Raw genomic sequence first — 21,510 nt, forward strand, 5'->3', positions numbered from 1 at the left:
AACTAATTCAACTTGAAAACTTAAGAAAAGAATTTACATAACAAAGAAAAATAAATTACAACTAAGAAAACATTAAGGAAACTAAGAGAACTTTGAGGAAGAAAGGAAGTGTTTGAGAACTTTGAGGAGGGAGAAGAAAGTGTTTGGGAACTTTAGAGAATTTTGGAAGAACATGTGTTTGAGAGCTTTGAGGATTTTGGAAGGGAATGTGTTTAAGACATGGGGAATTTGGAAGAGACTGTTTGAGAACTTGGAGGATTTGGAGAAGAAAGTAGAGAGGTGTTTTGAGAGCTTTGTGGATTTTGGAAGAGAGTGTTTAGGAACTTTGAGAATTTGGAAGAGAGTGGTTGAGAACTTGGAGGATGTTTGTGAACTTGGAGAATTTGAGAACTTAGGGAATGAAGAGAAATGTGTTTGTGAAGTGTTTGAGACATGAAGACTTTTGGAAGAGAAGGGAAGTAGAGAGATGTTTGATATTTAGTACAAAGAAAATTTAATAGAATGATCTTATTACAACAATTGAGAACTACAAAGGGAAACTAAGAGAATTTGAGGGAGAGAAGGGAAGGGAGCTCTAGAGAAGTGCTTGAGAGCTCCCCCCCCTTGGGGTGTTATTACAAGCTTAGAGAACTTCCCTATTTATAGGCCTAGGGGAAGTGAAAATCAGAATTCAATAAGACTAATGCATACAACACTTGAATTATAAAATCTGAAATGGTTGATGCACTTGTATTAGAAAATCTTGAATTGGTTGATGCACTTCACCACTAAATCCCACCAGCAGCCCTAGCTCATCTTCATGTCACCATGACCAAGCTTCCAACCAGAAATGATAGCTCATACCTAGCTCACCATGACCAAGCATCCAACCAGCACATGCTGAGGTCAGCATGACCAGCAACTTCAAGGGCTTACAACTTGGGCTTCTCTTAATCAAATTAGGACTTTAAGCACTCTAAATTGAAGTTCAGAATGTCTTCTTTCCAGCCATATGTTATTTGGGCCAATCCAAGGTCGGAGGAAGAAGTTAAGGCCGAAACAAATTTCTAACTCATTTTCCGCGCTGATAAGATCCATCCTGAGCATGGTTCTGTGTTTGCTAGGTAACGGACTCCAGATTTATCCAATGGGGCTGACTTTTGGATATGTTATAGTACACACCAATTGGAGCAACTTTCATGAAGAATGTGGCCTCATCCGAGCTATGTAGGTTGCTGAAACAAAGCTTGCAATATGACCTACGGAACTGGACTGGCAGGGGGTTGTAGCCATAATGAATTTGTCTTTAAGCTCTTCATCAATTCATCCAAATTAGGCCTTAACATGCTTGAATTGCATGAATTATGTTCTCCAAAGCCATCATTGTTACCTAAAGCTCAATTAACTGAAAGATAAACACAAAAAGGATTAAAAGCACAAGTTTAACTCAAAAACATAACCAAATCATAAGCTAGAAGGGTAAGAAATAATATACAATTATGAACCGATCAAATACCCCCAAACCTAGATTTTGCTAGTCCTCGAGCAAAACAAAAGGAAAACAAAGATAAAAACAAACAAGAAGTTAACTAGACCACTTTCGTAGGTAACTCGATTGCATTGAGCATATGCAACAAGCCTTTAAACCTCTAGGCATCCCTAGTAGGAGGAGTTGTGTCTCCTGAGGGTTTAACAGATACGATACCCACAAACGTTTTACTGACTCTGTAAAACAAGGTAATTAGAAAACTTAAAAGATTGTTAGTCCGTAAGCAAAATAAAAAACAAAAACAAAAATAATTACAAAAACAAAACAAAAATAAAAATAAAAATAAATAAATAAAAACTCAAAACAATCTTTCCGAACATTTTATGAAGATAAATGACTCATGCACATGACTCAAAAGTTTAAAAGCTCAATTTTAGACATTATTTACAAGGCGGCAAAGTTCAAAACATAACATGTTCAAAGTGTATTAGTGTGATAGCCAAATGCAACAAATTCCCAAATCTTAGTTTTCACACAATTTCAAAAATCATACCAAGCACAAATGCTACTTCAAATCTCACCGAAGTTGTCCTCTCACAAATGAATCACTCAGAAGAGGGCTACAATGCAACACTCAATTATAAACATGAGATTAGAGTTAAATCATAAGGGACTTAACTCAAAATAGGAATATGAAGAACTTGCATTAATATGATCTCAAGAAGGATGTCAAACACTTAAAAGTAGAAAAATGAATGCAATTCAACCACATGACATTTAAGATCAATTTAGGTCTTTAACATGGGTTGTAATGGGGCCAAGGGTGTAAGGTGAGTAAGAAATGAAGGATATGGATAATACAAAGTCCAAGGAACTCGCAATGCAAGAGCATAAAATAATTGTTTACAAGACTTCGAATCATCACGATTAGATTTTTTTCTTTTACCTGATCAAAACTCCTTATACCCTTCATTTACATTGATTCACTCCTTTCCTGAACAACCACCAATTTATTTTGAAGGCCCAAAAATGAAATTTCATTCAACCACCACTTAATCACAACTTTTCTCTTTTCTTTCACCAATTGTGTGATTTTTTTTTTTTTTTTTTTTTTTTGATGTAATATCCCTTCCCAAACTTAGCCTGAAAAACACATCCGAATTAGAGCTCATGAATTCCTTAGAAAGGTAAATATTTGTTTTTCGGGCTAAGGTGAGGAAATATAATTGGTAAAATGAAAGAAAAGGTTTACATGTAGGCTCAAAATGGTTAACAATGGAAAATCATGCTTAAGCATGCATAAGGTTAGCTTGAAAGGCACAAACGATCCAAAGAAGGCCTTAATATCACTTCTTAAAATGTCATGAAGTCAAATTGCATAAGAATGAATGACTTTTAAGTGATCAACCAAATCAATGAATAATGAGATCAAACAACAACTTTGATGACAAGAAAATAAGAGTATGTGTATAACACTCATGAAATGAAGCACTAGGCTCAAAAGCTCACTTTATATGGTTATATAAGTCTAATTTGTGCTTGATACAATTATTTGGGTCATGCAAATCCTTTAATTGGAAAATTATGAAACAAATGGCAAGTGCAAAGAAGGTTTCAAACATATCATGCTAGAACAATGCCAAATTTTTTTTTTTATTTTTTAATAAAGAAAAAAAAACACTAAAATAAAATGAAATCCAATTTTTATTTAAGTCATGCAAACATTTATCACTATCTCATCATAAGTGTTCGGAAAGTGAATAAAATCAAAATCAAAATCAAAATCAAAATAAAAGCAAGACTTAACAAAATAAAATAAAAATAAAAACAAGCAAATAAAAAAATAAAAAAATAAATTAAGGAAAAACCAAATTTACATGCTAAACTCCAATACCCCCAAACCTAGAAATGAACATTGTCCTCAATGTTTAAAATTTAGGCACAAGCAATGTCAAACATAACAATTGAAGGTATTAAAGCAAATAAATAAATAAATAAAACAAAAAACAAAAATAAAATAAAATAAAATAAATACAAAATAAAAAATTACAAAACAAACAAACAAATAAAAAGAAATGAAACAGTAAAACAGTCGAAACAAAAAGCCCTAAACAGACAGTCTTACGCAAACCAAAACCCAAACAATTAAAAGCCCAACCCAAAAGAAAGTTAACCCACCTTGAAACCTAAACAACGGTGAAAACCCGACCCACAATAAAATCCGAAGCCCAGACGTTTATTTTTTATTTTTTATTTTTATTTTTTTTTAATTTAAAAAAAAAATGTGCATTGGGAGTGCAAAGAGTGTGATTTCTGAAAGGGAAGAGCGTGGTCCCTGATGCCTTGGTTCCTGGGGAGTCACGGGTGAAAGGGGTGAGGGACGTGTCGGCGTGCAGAGGCAGCAGTCACATCCCCCAAGCTAGAATTATTGGCTTCTTGGGTGAAGCGGGACGACTTTTTCACTAGAAGGTGGTGAAAGGTGAAAATGCAATTAAGGGGGTTGGGAAACGGGTGCGGCGACATATAGAGATAAGCGGTAAGGGCCGCACAGAACTCAGAACCGCAGCGGCTAGGGTTTAGCAGACTAAGTCTATAAAAGGTAAAAAGAAAGGGTAAAAAAAACACAAACTCAGAAACACACAAAAGAGAAAAGAAAGAAAGAAGAAAAGAGAGTGAGAAATCAAATGGCCTCTAACTACCCATTTTCGTTGGATCTCAACCTAGCTCCACCGACTCAGACACGAGGCCAAGCAGCAGCACCAGTATGGATGCCCTACTTTGCTTCCGCACGGGGGCCTGTGACAGTAACTGACTCAATACTCCTGGACAACGATGTTGCCATTGGAGTGGCTAGAAATTTAGTGACTCCTAAAGATATACGTGTTCTGGGGACAAGGGATGACAACCGGGTCGTGAGCGATGCCCTGGCACTGAGCGTGCAGAGTACGGCAACAGTCGCAAGTTTGGGTCATCGCCTACTTGCGAAGTCCCATGAGGTAGAGGTGCTGAAAGGTCAGTTGGCGGCGGAGCGAAGTATGGTTGAGGAGTGTCAGACTGCTATAAAAAGCTTGAAAAGGGAGAGGTCAAGGATAGTGGAGGTGAATCGACACCAGCTAGAAGTATTGCGGGACGAGAATAAAAACCTATCAAAAATGGTAGAGTTGTACTCTCGCGACATGCGAAAACAGCTGGAGGACCTAGACCGACCGGGTAAACGCAAACAAGCAGATCGCGAGAGTAGTTACGCTCAAGCTAAGATTGCGATCTTTGGGAGCTCAAGTGATGAGCCCCAAGAAGCTGTGCGTGAAGCCCCGGAAGAGGACAGCCAGAGGGCCAAACTCAAAGCTCCAATGGTCGAGACACCAAGCACCGAGAAGAAATGATTTCCTACTGCATTATTGTTGTTTTTATTTTATTTTGTTGTTTTTGTATTTTCGTTATTTTGTTTCGGAATTAAAAGAGTAAGGTTGCAGAAAGAAAAAGAAAAAGAAAAAGAAAACAAAGACGACAAACGGAAAAGAAAACACATTTCCCTAACTAAAATAAGATAAAGATGATAGCCGAAAGGGAAAAGCAAAAACACAAAGCTCTAGAAAATGAAAGTAACGGGCAAAAACATTAAACACCAGAAAACACGGAGGAAAAAAAAAAAAAGTAAAGTAAAGTAAAGGTGCTCCCCCTTGAAGCGATTAGGTCGAGCATGCCCGGGAAATCCGAAATGGTGTTTGCTCTCTCTCATCAACATATGTCTATTTAAACCACACCTCTGCAAGCGGATGATACCCAGCATTTCTTCCTGCAAACTCAAGGAAAAACATCAAAAAATTCAGAAGCAAAACAAATGGCATCCTCATGCACTCACCTTGATGATCTCAACCTTGAGCTCTCACTTGCACCACCGAATGCCCAAACAAGGGCTCCTCCAAACACTGTCTTTCCAAACTCTTCATATCATCACGGCACGGCCTCAAACTTTGCTGAGGCAATACCGAACTTTTCTGAGGCACTGCCGAACAGAGCAGCGCTGCTGGGAGGCATGATTGGCAGCAAGCTCACACCGACAGATCATCTGCATGTGGCACAGAGGTCTGATAAGGCAGCGGTAGAGGAGTCCCACAATTTAACTGTGCTCCACGCGGTCTCCGCTACCAATTTGGGCATGCGATTACTGGCGAGGACAAGGGAGTGTGCCGCGATGAGCGAGGAAATAGCTTCCTTGAAGGCTATGGTGGCAGACTTGCAGAAGCGGCTCTACTGTGCCAATCGGCACGTGGAAGCACTGCAGAGAAAAAATGAGGACCATGTGGAGCTGCTGCAGATTCTACAAGTGCGAGAAAATAGAGGCAAGCCATGATGATGATGGAGATGAAGAAGATGAAGAAGATGATGAAGAAGATGATGATGATGATGTTTTTTTTTTTTTTTTTTTTTAATTGTTTTTTTTTTTTTATTTATTTATTTTTTTATGCAATGTTTGAAATAAAAATGTGTTTTAACACTCATAAATAAACTAACTAACCATACCACGTAAATAAATAAATAAACTAACATAACAACACAAAAACAGAAACAAAACAAAAACAAAGACTCAACAGAAAAGAAAACAAAGAAAATAAAAAAAACTTAATTTAAAAACACACAATATACAAGCAACTCACAGATGACCAGTTAAGGGCCTCAGAAAACACAGCCAGGGGATCCGGGAAGGTTGGAGGGGTCACAATGGTCCCGCTTAAAACCCAAACTTCTTAGACACCGAAGGTGTCGCCTAAAGAACTCCTAGACACTGTATTAACGGAAGTGCTCACTGGGGTTACCATAAGTCGGCTCATATGAAAAATCTTTTTTTTTATAAAATTTTTAAGATAAGAAACAAAAACAAATTAAGATAAAATGGAACAACAAACCATAAACGAAAATGAACTAAGTACTCTAAACAAATTCAAACAAACAACATAAATTGTTGTACTAAAAGAAACAAACCAAGAAACCAAAGAGAAAAAAAACAAACAGCACTTTCTATCACCCGTTTATCACCATTTGGACAGATTCGTTTCTCTGTTTTTCAGCTTCGACCTGTGTTCAGTTTTTAGGCTATAACTTTCCAACCGTAAGTCCAAATTTCACGTTCTTTATATGGTTGGATTCAGCACAGAAAAACAAAGAACTCAACGCGGACCCAAAGGTAAAAACAATGACGGAAATAAACATAATTCAAAGAAGAGAAAGGATTGAAATGCTCCCCCTTGAAGCGATTAGGTCGAGCATGGATGCACTTGGAGGTCGCGACTTCTCCCATTGCTCCACACTTCCCATTCTTATGATTGAGGTTGCCATCTCTCTCCATTTTTATTAAGCTGTCATAAATTGCTAAAACAAACACGCAAACTTGAAATGGAATTAAAACTTGAAATTGTTCAGTTAAGAAAAAAAAATAAAGTAGGAAAGCCAAATAGAATCAAACAATGTTACCGATCCCCGGCAACGGCGCCAAAAACTTGTTGTGTAAATTTAGCTCCACCAAAATGGATTAAGCTGCATCCTCAACTTGTGATACTCGCAAGTGCACGAACCGTTGGTAGTTTAGCGTATGTAAGTGCGAGGTCGATTCCACAGGGATTGGTGATTGAATGATCCAATTTAGTTTCCCTACACAAAATAGAAACAAAAACAAAGAACATAAAACAAGGAAGAAAGAAATAAGTAACTCAAGCAAATAAGTTCCCAAGTTCAATTAGATTAATGGATTGATTCTAGCTAAAGTATGATTAAGCCATGGTGTGTGGTCATAACCTTGTGTTCCTAATTCCCTAATTTGATCATTTGTTGTCTAACCTAAAATTAAGCATTAGGAACCCATTAAGCATAGAAGAACATTTTAAACAACCAAGCATGTATCTAATCCCTGTTGTCGAATGTCCATACATACTCTTCCTATTCATAGTTCAATTCGAATTAAAGCATGGTGTATACTCTTAATTCAAACCAAGATAGCTAACATGCAAGCCTAAATGGTGATCAATCATTCAAACTAGCATATTAACTTATAAGCATAATGAATAAGAACAAAAACCATAATTGAAACTTGGAAACTAATTCAACTTGAAAACTTAAGAAAAGAATTTACATAACAAAGAAAAATAAATTACAACTAAGAAAACATTAAGGAAACTAAGAGAACTTTGAGGAAGAAAGGAAGTGTTTGAGAACTTTGAGGAGGGAGAAGAAAGTGTTTGGGAACTTTAGAGAATTTTGGAAGAACATGTGTTTGAGAGCTTTGAGGATTTTGGAAGGGAATGTGTTTAAGACATGGGGAATTTGGAAGAGACTGTTTGAGAACTTGGAGGATTTGGAGAAGAAAGTAGAGAGGTGTTTTGAGAGCTTTGTGGATTTTGGAAGAGAGTGTTTAGGAACTTTGAGAATTTGGAAGAGAGTGGTTGAGAACTTGGAGGATGTTTGTGAACTTGGAGAATTTGAGAACTTAGGGAATGAAGAGAAATGTGTTTGTGAAGTGTTTGAGACATGAAGACTTTTGGAAGAGAAGGGAAGTAGAGAGATGTTTGATATTTAGTACAAAGAAAATTTAATAGAATGATCTTATTACAACAATTGAGAACTACAAAGGGAAACTAAGAGAATTTGAGGGAGAGAAGGGAAGGGAGCTCTAGAGAAGTGCTTGAGAGCTCCCCCCCCTTGGGGTGTTATTACAAGCTTAGAGAACTTCCCTATTTATAGGCCTAGGGGAAGTGAAAATCAGAATTCAATAAGACTAATGCATACAACACTTGAATTATAAAATCTGAAATGGTTGATGCACTTGTATTAGAAAATCTTGAATTGGTTGATGCACTTCACCACTAAATCCCACCAGCAGCCCTAGCTCATCTTCATGTCACCATGACCAAGCTTCCAACCAGAAATGATAGCTCATACCTAGCTCACCATGACCAAGCATCCAACCAGCACATGCTGAGGTCAGCATGACCAGCAACTTCAAGGGCTTACAACTTGGGCTTCTCTTAATCAAATTAGGACTTTAAGCACTCTAAATTGAAGTTCAGAATGTCTTCTTTCCAGCCATATGTTATTTGGGCCAATCCAAGGTCGGAGGAAGAAGTTAAGGCCGAAACAAATTTCTAACTCATTTTCCGCGCTGATAAGATCCATCCTGAGCATGGTTCTGTGTTTGCTAGGTAACGGACTCCAGATTTATCCAATGGGGCTGACTTTTGGATATGTTATAGTACACACCAATTGGAGCAACTTTCATGAAGAATGTGGCCTCATCCGAGCTATGTAGGTTGCTGAAACAAAGCTTGCAATATGACCTACGGAACTGGACTGGCAGGGGGTTGTAGCCATAATGAATTTGTCTTTAAGCTCTTCATCAATTCATCCAAATTAGGCCTTAACATGCTTGAATTGCATGAATTATGTTCTCCAAAGCCATCATTGTTACCTAAAGCTCAATTAACTGAAAGATAAACACAAAAAGGATTAAAAGCACAAGTTTAACTCAAAAACATAACCAAATCATAAGCTAGAAGGGTAAGAAATAATATACAATTATGAACCGATCAGTAGCCGGAATCAATTCTAATGCCAATCTGTTTACATATGTAGTAGAAGGTGCATAACATTCTATGAATTTAGAATTCTTGTCAAGGAATAACTTTTATAAGTTAGCTGTATGCCAAAAGTGAAATTAAAAGAAAGAAAAGAAATTCTGGATGCTTAGTGGAGGTGATGGGATACTGCATCCTTAGTCCCACTATAAAGTACTCTTCACCTGGTCCTGAAGTGTTAAGAGAATTGAACAATGGCTAAGCATGGAGCACTTCTGTTTTATCATGCCTTCACCATTCTCATCCAAACTATCAGTTTATTGTCCAAAGCCACTTCTGAAGATAGAGAGGTAGGAGTCATCTTTGTTGTAAAACAATAGTCTTCTCGGTCTTTCGCTTGATCTTCGATTGATAATAAATAAAAAGGAAATGCCATTTTATGAAGAACTTTTTCAACAGTATTGATTATTATATTTATATGTGACTGAATATTTGATCATGATGATGCAGGTCTCTATTGTGTACTTGGGATCACTTCCTCATGGAGTGTACTCTCCATTGTCTCACCACCCAAGTATTCTACAGAGAGTTATCCAAGGAAGGTAGTCTATGCAGATCTTTAATGTTACCTTTTGTTTTTGTCTTTTAAGTCATAGGGCTAGTTCTTACACCTCTCTCTCTCTCTCTCTCTCAGTTCTCTTGAAAGTTTATTAGTGAGAAGTTACAAACGGAGTTTCAATGGATTTGCTGCCAAGCTCACTGACCTGGAAAGAGAAAAACTTGCAAGTAATGCCTCCATGATACTTTTTCTTTCTTTCATTAAAATGGTTAAGAATATATCATTTATATAGACGGTGCATTGCAGACATGAAGGAAGTGGTCTCTGTCTTTCCAAGCAGAACATATCAACTCCAAACAACAAGATCTTGGGACTTTATGGGTTTCCATGAGAAAATCAATCAAACTGCCACTGTTGAGAGTGATGTTGTTGTTGGTGTGATTGACAGCGGGATTTGGCCTGAATCAGAGAGTTTTAAAGACGAAGGTTTTGGTCCTCCTCCCAAGAGGTGGAAAGGAGCTTGTAAAGGAGGCAACAACTTCACTTGCAACAAGTAGGTTCCCTCAATATTCTTCAATATTGTGGCAGTATGTCTTCAATATTTATTATATGTAAACTGTTGCAGAAAAAAGAAAACTCGCATAAATCACAAGGAAAAACTAACCAAGAAATAAGAGAAGATAGAAAGGGAGAAAGAGAAAACACAAATTTAAGTTGTTCAAATAGCTTGTTTATGTCAATGGAAAAGGCAGCTTTACAATCAACTTCCAAATTTCTATAGCTAATACCAATATATATGGACCAAATTGATACTTTTGTATTGTCATCCTTTTCGTAATAGGAAACTAAATCAGGGACTTATTCTATTAGAAACACCTATGTATATTCATTTTCGTTATTTTTGTTATGGTTTTGCTTGTAATTCTATGTTCTCTTTGCAGTAAGCTCATCGGAGCTCGATATTACGTAGCAGAGTCTGCAAGGGATGGAACAGGTCATGGAAGCCACACTGCCTCGACAGCAGCTGGGAATGCTGTAAAGGATGTAAGCTTTTATGGACTAGCACAAGGTACAGCAAGAGGAGGAGTTCCATCTGCGAGAATTTCAGCATATAAAGTTTGCGCTCCAATGTGCATGGCACACAATATTTTGGCTGCTTTTGACGATGCTATTGCCGATGGAGTGGACATTATTACAATTTCCATTGGATTTGGTTTTATACAAGATTTGGATCGGGATGCTATTTCCATTGGTGCCTTTCATGCAATGGAGAAAGGGATACTAACCTCAAACTCTGCAGGCAACAATGGCCCTTTAGGTGCTACTGTGTCAAGTCTAGCTCCATGGATATTGACAGTTGCAGCAAGTAGCACAGATCGTCGGATCATTGACAAAGTTGTTCTCGGAAATGGGACAACACTAGTTGTAAGTCACATCCCCTTCCTCCATCCTCAAAATAATTTGCATTTTTTTTATATTGAGATTTTCTGTTGAAGACTTTTTAATGATCTTTACACAAACAGGGGAGTTCTGTGAACACTTTTATATTAAATGGAACAAGTTTTCCTTTGGTACATGGAAAAGATGTTTCACGTAATTGCACAGAGAGAAGGGCTGGGTAATTCTTCTACCATTGTTATTTTAACTGTGAACATTCTAAACAAATTAATAACATGCAAGATACTACCTTATTACATTGCAGAAGATGTGAAGAAGGTTGCCTGGACAGTGATTTCGTAAAGGGAAAGATTGTGCTGTGTGATGATTACGATAGGGGAAATACAGCTGCATATAAAGCTGGTGCACTCGGTTCAGTTTTATATAATTTTCGCAATACTGATGATTTCTCTACGATTCCCCCATTTGCTGCAACGACTTTAAATGAGAAGACATATAGTGTGGTCATGTCCTACATGAACTCCACTAGGTATAGATTCTTTTGGATGGTTATTAGGGGATTGTCTCAACATGTTTTCTCTCTCTAAATGATTGAATGCCTCTCGTATTTTATAGAGATCCTCAAGGAACCATATTAAAAAGTGAAGCCATAAACAATCCTGCTGCACCTCTTGTTGCTCTCTTCTCTTCACGTGGACCGAATCTAATTTTACCCGACATTATCAAGGTATATGATTTCCTTGTGACCTATATTTAGCTTCGATATTCATGGATACATTATACATTTACACTCTGTTGATGTTTTTCAGCCAGATATAAGTGCCCCGGGAGTACAAGTTTTGGCTGCATTTTCGCCTGATGCTTCTATCTCAACGACTCCTGGAGACAACAGGCATGTACAATACAATATAATGTCTGGAACCTCCATGGCTTGCCCCCACGCTGCTGGTGTAGCTGCATATGTTAAAAGCTTTCACCCTGATTGGTCTCCTGCCGCCATCAAATCATCTATTATGACCACCGGTATTGTCTTCTCAAATAGCTTTTGCTTGATTAGTCTCCTTTTAAATTTGCAAATTATGATAATACTATCAAATATTTTCTATGCTTGTAGCTTGGCCTATGAATGATTCCCAGAGCTACGTTCCCACTTATGAGTTTGCTTATGGATCGGGACATATCAATCCTGTAAAAGCTATAGACCCTGGGCTAGTGTATGAAGCTTCTAAAGAAGATTACATAAGGTTGCTATGCATGAAATATGATGAAGCCAGAGTTAGACTTCTGTCAGGTGATAACAGCACATGCCCTATAGGCTCTGATAAAGGATCGCCAAAGGATCTTAATTACCCTTCAATGGGAGCTAAAGTTGAACCAATGAAACCTTTCGCAGTAGAATTTCATAGAAGAGTTAAAAATGTTGGCCTTGCAAACGCCACTTACACGGCCAAAATCTTCTCAGAATCCAAAGTTGAGATCAAAGTGGTGCCTGAAGTTCTTTCCTTCAAGTCCTTGAATGAGGAGAAGACTTTCAATATGACCGTTGCTGGAAGCGGTTTGCCATATGGATCACAAGTTTCTGCGGCGCTGGTTTGGTTTGATGGTACTCACAATGTTAGAAGTCCAATTGTTGTATACACTGCAGCTGAACATGAGTAATGAGATTCACATTTTCAAATGGAGGATCAATCACCCCAAGAAATATACACAAGTTATGACTCTATTTGAGGCCCTTAAACAAATATAATATCTTATTCAGAGTGTGAGAATATTTGATTTCACATAATTAAATTTAATGTTTGTTTTCTTAAATATAATGATGAGTTTGAAATAACAATGGCTGCCTGACTACGTGATTGTTGAAGAATATAACTTTATAAGTCCCACATCGGAAACTTTACTAAATAAAATACAAAATATAATTAATAGTTCTACTACTAATAACACCGAGGCCTTTTGTGATAAAACCCCACACATACTGAGCTTTGTAGGTGGTTAAGTTGGGGACAATATTGGTGATGTTAGTAGTGGGCCACTAGCCTGTCTCTCTGAATTTAAGAGCGGTTTCATTTGATCCAATCCACTAAGTCATCGAAACCAATTAAAATTGGGGATTTGGGTGGATTGGATTGGATCTTGCACACCCCTAATACTAGTGGCCATAATTAATGCTAATGCCAACCTATATACATATATAGAAGGTGCATATCATTCTATGAATTTAGAATTTTTGTTAAGGAAGTCCTTTTGAGAATTGAACAATGGCTAAGGATGGAGAACTTCTGTTTTATCATGTCTTCTGCATTCTCATCCTAACTATGAGTTTATTGTGCAAAGCCACTTCTGAAGATAGAGAGGTAGGAGTCATCTTTGTTGTATAACAATAGTCTTCTCGATCTTTCGCTTGATGAATAGTAAGATTGGAAGGCTATTCAATCTGTGATTGATGCCATTTTATGAAGAACTCTTTTAACAGTATTAATAATTTTTAAACTTGACTGTGAATATACGATCATGATGATGCAGGTCTCTATTGTGTACTTGGGATCACTTCCTCAAGGAGTGTACTCTTTATTGTCTCACCACAACAGTATTCTACAGAGAGTTGTCCAGGGAAGGTAGTCTATCGACATTACATTGTCTTTTTTGTCTTTGAAGTCATAAGCTAGTTCTTCTCTCTCTCTCTCTCTCTCTCTCTCTCTCTCTCTCTCTCTCTCTCTCTCTCAGTTCTATTGAAGATTTATTAGTAAGAAGTTACAAAAGGAGTTTCAATGGATTTGCTGCCAAGCTCACTGACCAGGAAAGAGAAAAACTTTCGAGTAATGCTTCCATGACTCTCTTTTTTTTTCTTTCCCATTACACAGTAGTAATATAGTTTGGTTTGAGATTATATCATGCTTATAAACTGTTCATTTCAGACATGAAGGAAGTGGTCTCTGTCCTTCCAAGCAGAACATATCAACTCCAAACAACAAGATCTTTGGACTTTATGGGTTTCGATGAGAAAATCAATCGAAATGCCACTGTTGAGAGTGACATTATTGTTGGTGTAAATGATAGTGGAATTTGGCCTGAATCAGAGAGCTTTACGGATGTAGGTTTTGGTCCTGCTCCTAAGAGGTGGAAAGGTGCTTGTAAAGGTGGCAAAAATTTCACTTGCAACAAGTAGGTGCCCCTCCATATTCATCGATCTTGTGGTAGCATTAGTATCCTTTTCATTACAGGAAACTAATTTAGAGACCTATTCTTTCATAAATACCCGTGTCTGTCCATTTTCAGAATTTTTCTAATGGTTTTGCTAGTAATACTTACTAAGGTTGTAGCCACAATAAAAATAACAATAATTTTCTTTCTGCAGCAAACTCATTGGAGCTCGATATTACACAGCAGAGTCTGCAAGGGATGGTACAGGTCATGGAACCCACACTGCCTCAACGGCAGCTGGGAATGGTGTAAAGGATGCAAGCTTTTATGGACTAGCACAAGGTACTGCTAGAGGAGGAGTACCGTCTGCGAGAATTCCAGCATATAAAGTTTGTGCTCCAACGTGCATGGCACACGATATTTTGGCCGCTTTTGACGATGCTATTAATGATGGAGTTGACATTATTACCATTTCAATTGGACTTGGTTTTATGGCAGATGTCTATGGGGATGCTATTTCCATTGGTGCTTTTCATGCAATGGAAAATGGGATACTAACCACAAACTCTGCAGGCAACAATGGTCCTTTAGATGGTACTGTGTCAAGTCCAGCTCCCTGGATATTGACAGTTGCAGCAAGTAGCATAGATCGTCGGATCATTGACAAAGATTTTTTTGGAATTGGTACAACAGTAGTTGTAAGTCTCATCAACTTCACCGATAAACTTGTGTATTTCATTGCAATTTTCTGTTATATACTTTCTAATATCTTCATAGAAAACAGGGGAATTCTGTGAACTCTTTTACATTAAATGGAACAAGTTTCCCTCTGGTACATGGAAAAGATGTTTCAAGTAATTGCACAGAGGAAGACGCAGGGTAATTTTTGTACTGATTGTATTTTAACTGCGAACACTAGACATGAACTAATAAGGTTCTAGGGTCTGACTTGTTGCATTGCAGAAATTGTAAAGAAGGTTGCCTGGACAGTCAATTAGTAAAGGGAAAGATTGTGCTGTGTGATCGATACACTAGTGCAATTCCTGAGGCGTATGAAGCTGGTGCACTAGGTTCAGTTTTACTTAATTTCTACAACGATGATGATCTTTCTTTGATTCTCCCCTTAGCTGCGACGGCTTTACACCCCAAAGAGTATAGTGTGATGATGTCCTACATGAACTCCACTAGGTATAGTTTCTTTTCGATATCATAAGGGCATTGTCTCAACATGTTTTCTTTCTCTAAATGATTAAATGCGTTTCTAATTGTATAGAGATCCTCAAGGAACCATACTAAAAAGTGAACACATAAAAGATCCTGCTGCACCTCATGTCGCTTTCTTCTCTTCACGTGGACCAAATCTAATTTTACCGGAAATTATCAAGGTATGGGTGTTCCTTGTCACCTACATTTATCTTCTACGTGCATGGATCTGATAATAATAACATTTGCACTCTAATGTGTTTTAGCCAGATATAAGTGCCCCCGGAGTACAAATTCTGGCTGCATATTCGCCTGATGCTTCCATCTCAGAGTTTGAAGACAAGAGGCATGTAAAATATAAGATCATGTCTGGAACCTCCATGGCTTGCCCCCATGCTGCTGGCGTAGCTGCATACGTTAAAAGCTTCCACCCTGACTGGTCTCCGGCCGCCATCAAATCATCCCTTATGACTACTGGTATTGTCTGCATAATAGCAATTGCTTGATAGGTCACATTAGTTTTGAATTAAAAAAAATTGATACTACAGCCAAATCTTTTTCTATGTTTTGTAGCTTGGCCCATGAATGATACCAGCACCAAGAGCAACATTTCTACTGGTGAATTTGCTTATGGATCGGGACACATCAATCCAGTAAAAGCTATAAATCCGGGGCTAGTTTATGAAGCTTCAAAAGAAGACTACATAAGGTTGCTATGCATGAAATATGATGAAGACAAAGTTAGACTTGTATCAGGTGATAACAGCACATGCCCTACAGATAAAGGGTCACCACTGGATCATAACTACCCTTCAATGGCAGCTAAAGTTAACCCAATGAATCCTTTCACGGTTAAATTTCATAGAAGAATTAAAAATGTTGGCCTTGCAAACTCCAGTTACAAGGCCACAATCTTTCAAGACTCCAAAGTTGAGATCAAAGTGGTGCCTGAAATTCTTTCCTTCAAGTCCTTGAATGAGGAGAAGGCTTTTGATGTGACTGTGGCTGGAAGCGGTGTGCCTTTTGGAATACAAGTTTCTACAAAGCTGGTTTGGTTTGATGGTACTCACAGTGTTAGAAGCCCAATTGTTGTGTACACTTCAGCTATGCAAATGGAGAGGATCAATATCCTTTTTAAATAAAATAAAAAAATATTTACTGAATGTGTTATGGACATAATAAAAAAATTATTTTGGCACTTCAAATATCACTTCTTACATTCGTTTATCCTCTCCCATATGAAGGGTGCACTTTTAAGGGCACCTTTGAAGTGCCAAAAAGACGTTATTAAAAAACTATACGACTAGTTGACTTGTGTTGATGTAGATGGTTTATAGCTCAAAACACACTCCTCATTTTACTCATTGTTTTACTTTTTTCACATGTATTTCAATGTGGAAGTGAGTAGTGTCGTGAGAAGCGTGAATGTTTAGAAATCTATTAGTGTGATCGTCACACTGCCACGTGGTGTTATCAATTCACTCATGTTATAACGTGTATATTTATCTTTTGAGACAATAGTCTAAGTCCACCACATATCAATGTCAACCACTCATATGATATCAATTGATTCAGAAATCAAGGGTTAAAAACTACAACTTTTAAAAAATCAAAAAATTGAAAATACCATTAAAGATTAAAAAAGTAAAAAGGAAATATCTCTCTCACACTTGGGGGAACTTGCAAAGAATTCTGATACCATATTAGACAACCACTCCGCCCACACACTTTGTCCAAAAGATTAAGCTAATGAACAGCGAGGACTTTAGAATATTAGCAGCGAGACTTCACCCTCATCCCAATTTGTTTACACTTATAGAAGGTACATGGCATTCTATGAATTTAGAATTGCTGTTTTGGAATGAATTGTGTAAGTTAGCTGCAATACCAAATACTTCTAAAAGGAAGGAGACAAATCCTGGATGCTTAGTGGAGATGGCCAATATAAAGACCTCTTCACCTTGCCCACAAAGTGTTTGAGAAATTGACAATGGCTAAGCATAGAGCTCTTCTGTTTTATCATGCTTTCATAATTCTGATCCTCACTCTGAGTTTATTTTGCAAAGCAACTTCTGAGGATAGAAAGGTAAGAGTCATCTTTGTTGTAAAACAATAGTCTTCTCTTTTGCTTGATGGCTAGGAAGGTTAAAAATAAATTAGAAATTTCATCTTATTGGGAACTCTCTCACCGGTGCCAATTATTTTTAGTTTTATTTTTATTTTTCTTCTTGAGTGTGAATACAATCATGTTGATGCAGGTGTATATTGTGTACTTGGGATCACTTCCTGATTGGGTTTTCTCCCCATCTTCTCACCACCTTAGTATTCTACAGAGAGTTGTCCAGGAAAGGTATGAAGTCTAAGTGATTTTTAAGGTTACCTCTTTATTTTTCCATTTTAGTTATAAGATAGTTTTTTATTCTTGTTTCTCTTACTCTCTATAGTGGTTCTGCTGAAAATTTGTTGGTAAGAAGTTACAAAAGGAGTTTCAATGGATTTGCTGCCAAGCTCACTGACCAGGAAAGAGAAAAACTTTCTAGTGAGTGCTCGGCGACGCTTTCTTATGCCCTTGGAAAAGAGTATTATGGTTTGGTTTGAGAATTAATCGAGTTTATAAACTGTGCATTGCAGATATGAAGGAAGTGGTCTCTGTCTTTCCAAGCAGACCATTGCAACTTCAAACAACAAGATCTTGGGACTTTATGGGTTTCAATGAGAAAGTCAAGCGAAATGCTGGTGTTGAGAGTGATATTATTGTTGGTGTGATTGACAGTGGAATTTGGCCGGAGTCAGATAGCTTTAAAGATGAAGGTTTTGGTCCTCCTCCAAAGAAGTGGAAAGGTGCTTGTGAAGGCGGCAAAAATTTCACTTGCAACAAGTATGTTTCCTCAGTATTCATCATTCTAGTGATAGAAGTTGCTGGTAATAAGTAATCTCTAGTTGGAGATCCATTATGTCAATTGTTATGAAAGAAACCTGCACAAATCACATAGCAAAACTAGCCAAGAAATTAGAACAGAGAAAAAGGGAAATATCACACATATTTACACAGTTCAGAAAACTTCTTTACAACAGTGGGACTGTGAGAGAGACCTGAAAATCTCACCCTTTTCCACTTTTGCACTCTTGAGTTCTGGCACTCTTTAAGAAAACCACAATTTGCAGTCACTCTCACCCATAGTGAACCTCTCTTTACTCTTGGTGTTCGTCCTCTTTGACCACACTCTCTGGTGTTGGCAACCTTCGACATAGGCACGTTCTTGGTGTTTCAATGCTCTTGTGAAAAAATTACACAACCGCATATTCATGTGAAAGCATGGCAACTTAATACTTTGGGTTCAGACTACTAAATCACTGAAATCTGTAACAGTATGTATAAACTACTAAGGTTTTATTAACAAAGAAAAAAAATGTTCTTTTTACAGCAAGGTCATTGGAGCACGATATTACTTAACAGAGTCAGCAAGGGATGAATGGGGTCATGGAACCCACACTGCCTCAACAGCAGCAGGGAATGCTGTAAAGGATGTAAGCTTTTATGGACTAGCACAAGGAACTGCAAGAGGAGGTGTTCCTGCTGCAAGAATTGCAGTGTATAAAGTGTGCTCCCATGAAAAATTGTGCAGTGCACACAATACCTTGGGTGCTTTTGACGATGCTATTGCTGATGGAGTTGACATTATTACAATTTCTGTTTCATTTACTGCTATAAGAGATTTCGACGAGGACCCTATTGCGATTGGTGCTTTTCATGCAATGGAGAAAGGGATACTAACATCAAACTCTGCCGGCAACAATGGTCCTTCAGGTGCTACTGTGTCAAGCGTAGCTGCTTGGATGCTTACAGTTGCAGCAAGTAGCATGGACCGTCGGATTATTGACAAGGTTGTTCTTGGAGATGGAAGGACACTAGTTGTACGTACAATTGATTTCCTCCATCCTCAAAATAAAAGATTTAACGATAAACTTGTATATTTCATTTGTTATGTACTTTTCAATGGTGTTCACACAAACAGGGGAACTCTGTCAACACTTTCGCATTAAATGGAACAAGTTTTCCTCTGATACATGGAAAAGATGTTTCAAGGAACTGCACAGAAAAAAGTGCCGGGTAATTCTTGTACCCCTGTCCTTTTTTAACTGTGAAATTTATGAAGTAATAAGATGCTAGAGTACTGACTTGTTGCATTGCAGAAGTTGTGAACAAGGTTGTCTGGACAGTGATTTGGTGAAGGGGAAGATTGTGCTATGTGATCGATACACTAGTGGAGTTTCTGAGGCCTACAAAGTTGGTGCACTGGGTTCAATTTTAACCAATTACATCAATATTGATGATGCTTCTTTTGTTCTCCCATTACCTGCGTCAACTTTAAACAACACAGAGTATAATGAGGTCATGTCCTACATGAACTCCACCAGGTATAGATTCTTTCGGATACTGATAAGGCAATTGTCTCATGATGATCATTTTCATTAAAGGATTGAATGCCTCTCTTGTAGAGATCCTCAAGCGAACATATTAAAAAGTGAAGTCATAAAAGATCTGGTTGCACCTGTTGTTGCCTCCTTGTCTGCTCGTGGACCGAATCTCATTTTACCCAATATTATCAAGGTTCATGTTCTGATCACTTACAGTTACCTTACATGTTCGTAGAGATGTATAACATTTAAGCTCCTATGTGTTTCAGCCAGATATAAGTGCCCCGGGGGTAGAAATTTTGGCTGCATATTCGCCTAATGCTTCTATCTCAATTCCGCATGACATGAGGCGTGTTAAATACAACATAATGACTGGAACCTCCATGGCTTGCCCCCACGCCACTGCTGTAGCTGCATATGTTAAAACGTTCCACCCTGATTGGTCTCCTGCAGCCATCAAATCATCTATTATGACTACTGGTATGGTCTTCATAACAGATATTCCTTCAATAGCATTATTATTTTGAACTTCAAATCATCTATTCTGTGCTTGTAGCTTGGCCCATGAATGAGACCAACAGCAACATTTCCAGTGGTGAATTTGCTTATGGATCCGGACATATCAATCCTGTAAAAGCAATAGACCCCGGGCTTGTGTATGAAGCGTCTAAAGAAGACTACGTAAAGTTGCTATGCATGAAATATGAAGAAAGCATGGTTAGACTTATATCAGGAGACAACAGCAGTTGCCCTACAGGTTCTGAAAAAGGATCTCTAGTGGATCTTAATTACCCTTCAATGGGAGCTAAAGTTGCAGCAGTGGAACCTTTTACGGTAAAATTTCACAGAACAGTTAAAAATGTTGGCCTTGCAAACTCCACTTACAAGGCCATTATGTCTCCTAATGCCAAAGTTGACATCAAGGTGGTGCCAGAAGTTATTTCCTTCGCGTCCTTGAATGAGGAGAAGACTTTTGCTGTAACGGTTGCTGGAAGTGGTTTGCCATATGAATCGCGAGTTTCTGCTTCACTGGCCTGGTCTGACGGTACTCATAGTGTTAGAAGTCCAATTGTTGTGTACACAGTACCTAGAATAATGAGTAAAGAGACCTAACATTTCCAAATGTGTTAGTATGACTTTTAAAGGGCTTCATTCAGCTTACTGGGAAGAAAATACGATGCTTAAAGATTCCTTGTCATTGCCCGGTTTAAGCTTTTTTTTTCTTCTTCTTGTTTTAGCATTCAACAATAGCCAATCATGGAAATCTTCAGTTATATGTGCCTTCCCTATTGTCTTTCTCACTATGAGCTTATTATTGTGCAAAGACACTAATGAAGAAAGAAAGTAGAAAATAGAAAATGCCTTGCTCCAAAACAAAATGCCATTTAAATGTTGGCCTTGCAAAGTTCACTTACATGACCAACATTTTCCCAAATTCCAGATTGATCCTTAATTTCCTTTAGTCTTTGAATGAGGAGAAAAGGTTGGATTAGTTAACGCTAATTGCTATTTTTAAGTTTACTAGTTACTACTTTAATTGCAGACGTGGGTTAGACCAGGCCATGGCAGTAAGCTCCCCCTCTTGCACTCAATTGACATTAGTTCTACAATAAATTGCACTTAAGCACCAAAAAAAAAAAAAAAAAAAAAAAAAAAAAAAAAAAAAAAAAACAAGACTGTTAAGGTCTGCGCAAGCACAATGTGTGGTACTTACCTTGAAAACCCAGCAAGTTTTTTTTTAATTTTTTTTTTTT

General features: G+C 37.7%; 3 protein-coding genes across 4 annotated transcripts; all 3 read left to right on the top strand.

Moving 5' to 3' along the window:
• Nucleotides 1-9,225: 9,225 nt before the first annotated feature.
• Nucleotides 9,226-12,668, top strand: LOC110773472 (subtilisin-like protease SBT4.3). The gene is made up of 10 exons (XM_088255789.1): nt 9,226-9,383; nt 9,544-9,635; nt 9,728-9,819; nt 9,899-10,145; nt 10,534-11,017; nt 11,116-11,210; nt 11,295-11,519; nt 11,606-11,717; nt 11,800-12,013; nt 12,105-12,668. Exons 1-10 carry the CDS (start codon nt 9,288-9,290, stop codon nt 12,647-12,649), a joined length of 2,202 nt encoding a protein of 733 aa, XP_088111915.1. The 5' UTR covers nt 9,226-9,287; the 3' UTR covers nt 12,650-12,668.
• A 583-nt stretch (nt 12,669-13,251) lies between these two features.
• Nucleotides 13,252-16,479, top strand: LOC110773451 (subtilisin-like protease SBT4.3). Its single transcript, XM_021977972.1, has 10 exons — nt 13,252-13,347; nt 13,517-13,608; nt 13,718-13,809; nt 13,909-14,155; nt 14,349-14,832; nt 14,919-15,013; nt 15,098-15,322; nt 15,408-15,519; nt 15,604-15,814; nt 15,911-16,479. The coding sequence occupies exons 1-10, from the start codon at nt 13,252-13,254 to the stop codon at nt 16,477-16,479; spliced, it is 2,223 nt and encodes a 740-aa protein (XP_021833664.1).
• Nucleotides 16,480-17,048: 569 nt separating this feature from the next.
• LOC110773475 (subtilisin-like protease SBT4.3) lies at nt 17,049-20,942 on the top strand. Of its 2 annotated transcripts, none has more exons than XM_021978000.2 (10): nt 17,049-17,423; nt 17,596-17,687; nt 17,782-17,876; nt 17,969-18,215; nt 18,763-19,222; nt 19,354-19,448; nt 19,532-19,756; nt 19,838-19,949; nt 20,026-20,236; nt 20,313-20,942. In XM_021978000.2, exons 1-10 carry the CDS (start codon nt 17,328-17,330, stop codon nt 20,867-20,869), a joined length of 2,190 nt encoding a protein of 729 aa, XP_021833692.1. In that variant the 5' UTR covers nt 17,049-17,327; the 3' UTR covers nt 20,870-20,942. The 2 variants fall into 2 exon arrangements, with proteins under 2 accessions (XP_021833692.1, XP_021833691.1); XM_021977999.2 differs by having other exon boundaries at nt 17,050-17,423; nt 18,763-19,252.
• Nucleotides 20,943-21,510: the final 568 nt, after the last annotated feature.

Source organism: Prunus avium, chromosome 6 (genome assembly GCF_965620075.1).
Source record: "Prunus avium chromosome 6, drPruAviu1.hap1.1, whole genome shotgun sequence".
Lineage (NCBI taxonomy): Eukaryota > Viridiplantae > Streptophyta > Magnoliopsida > Rosales > Rosaceae > Prunus > Prunus avium.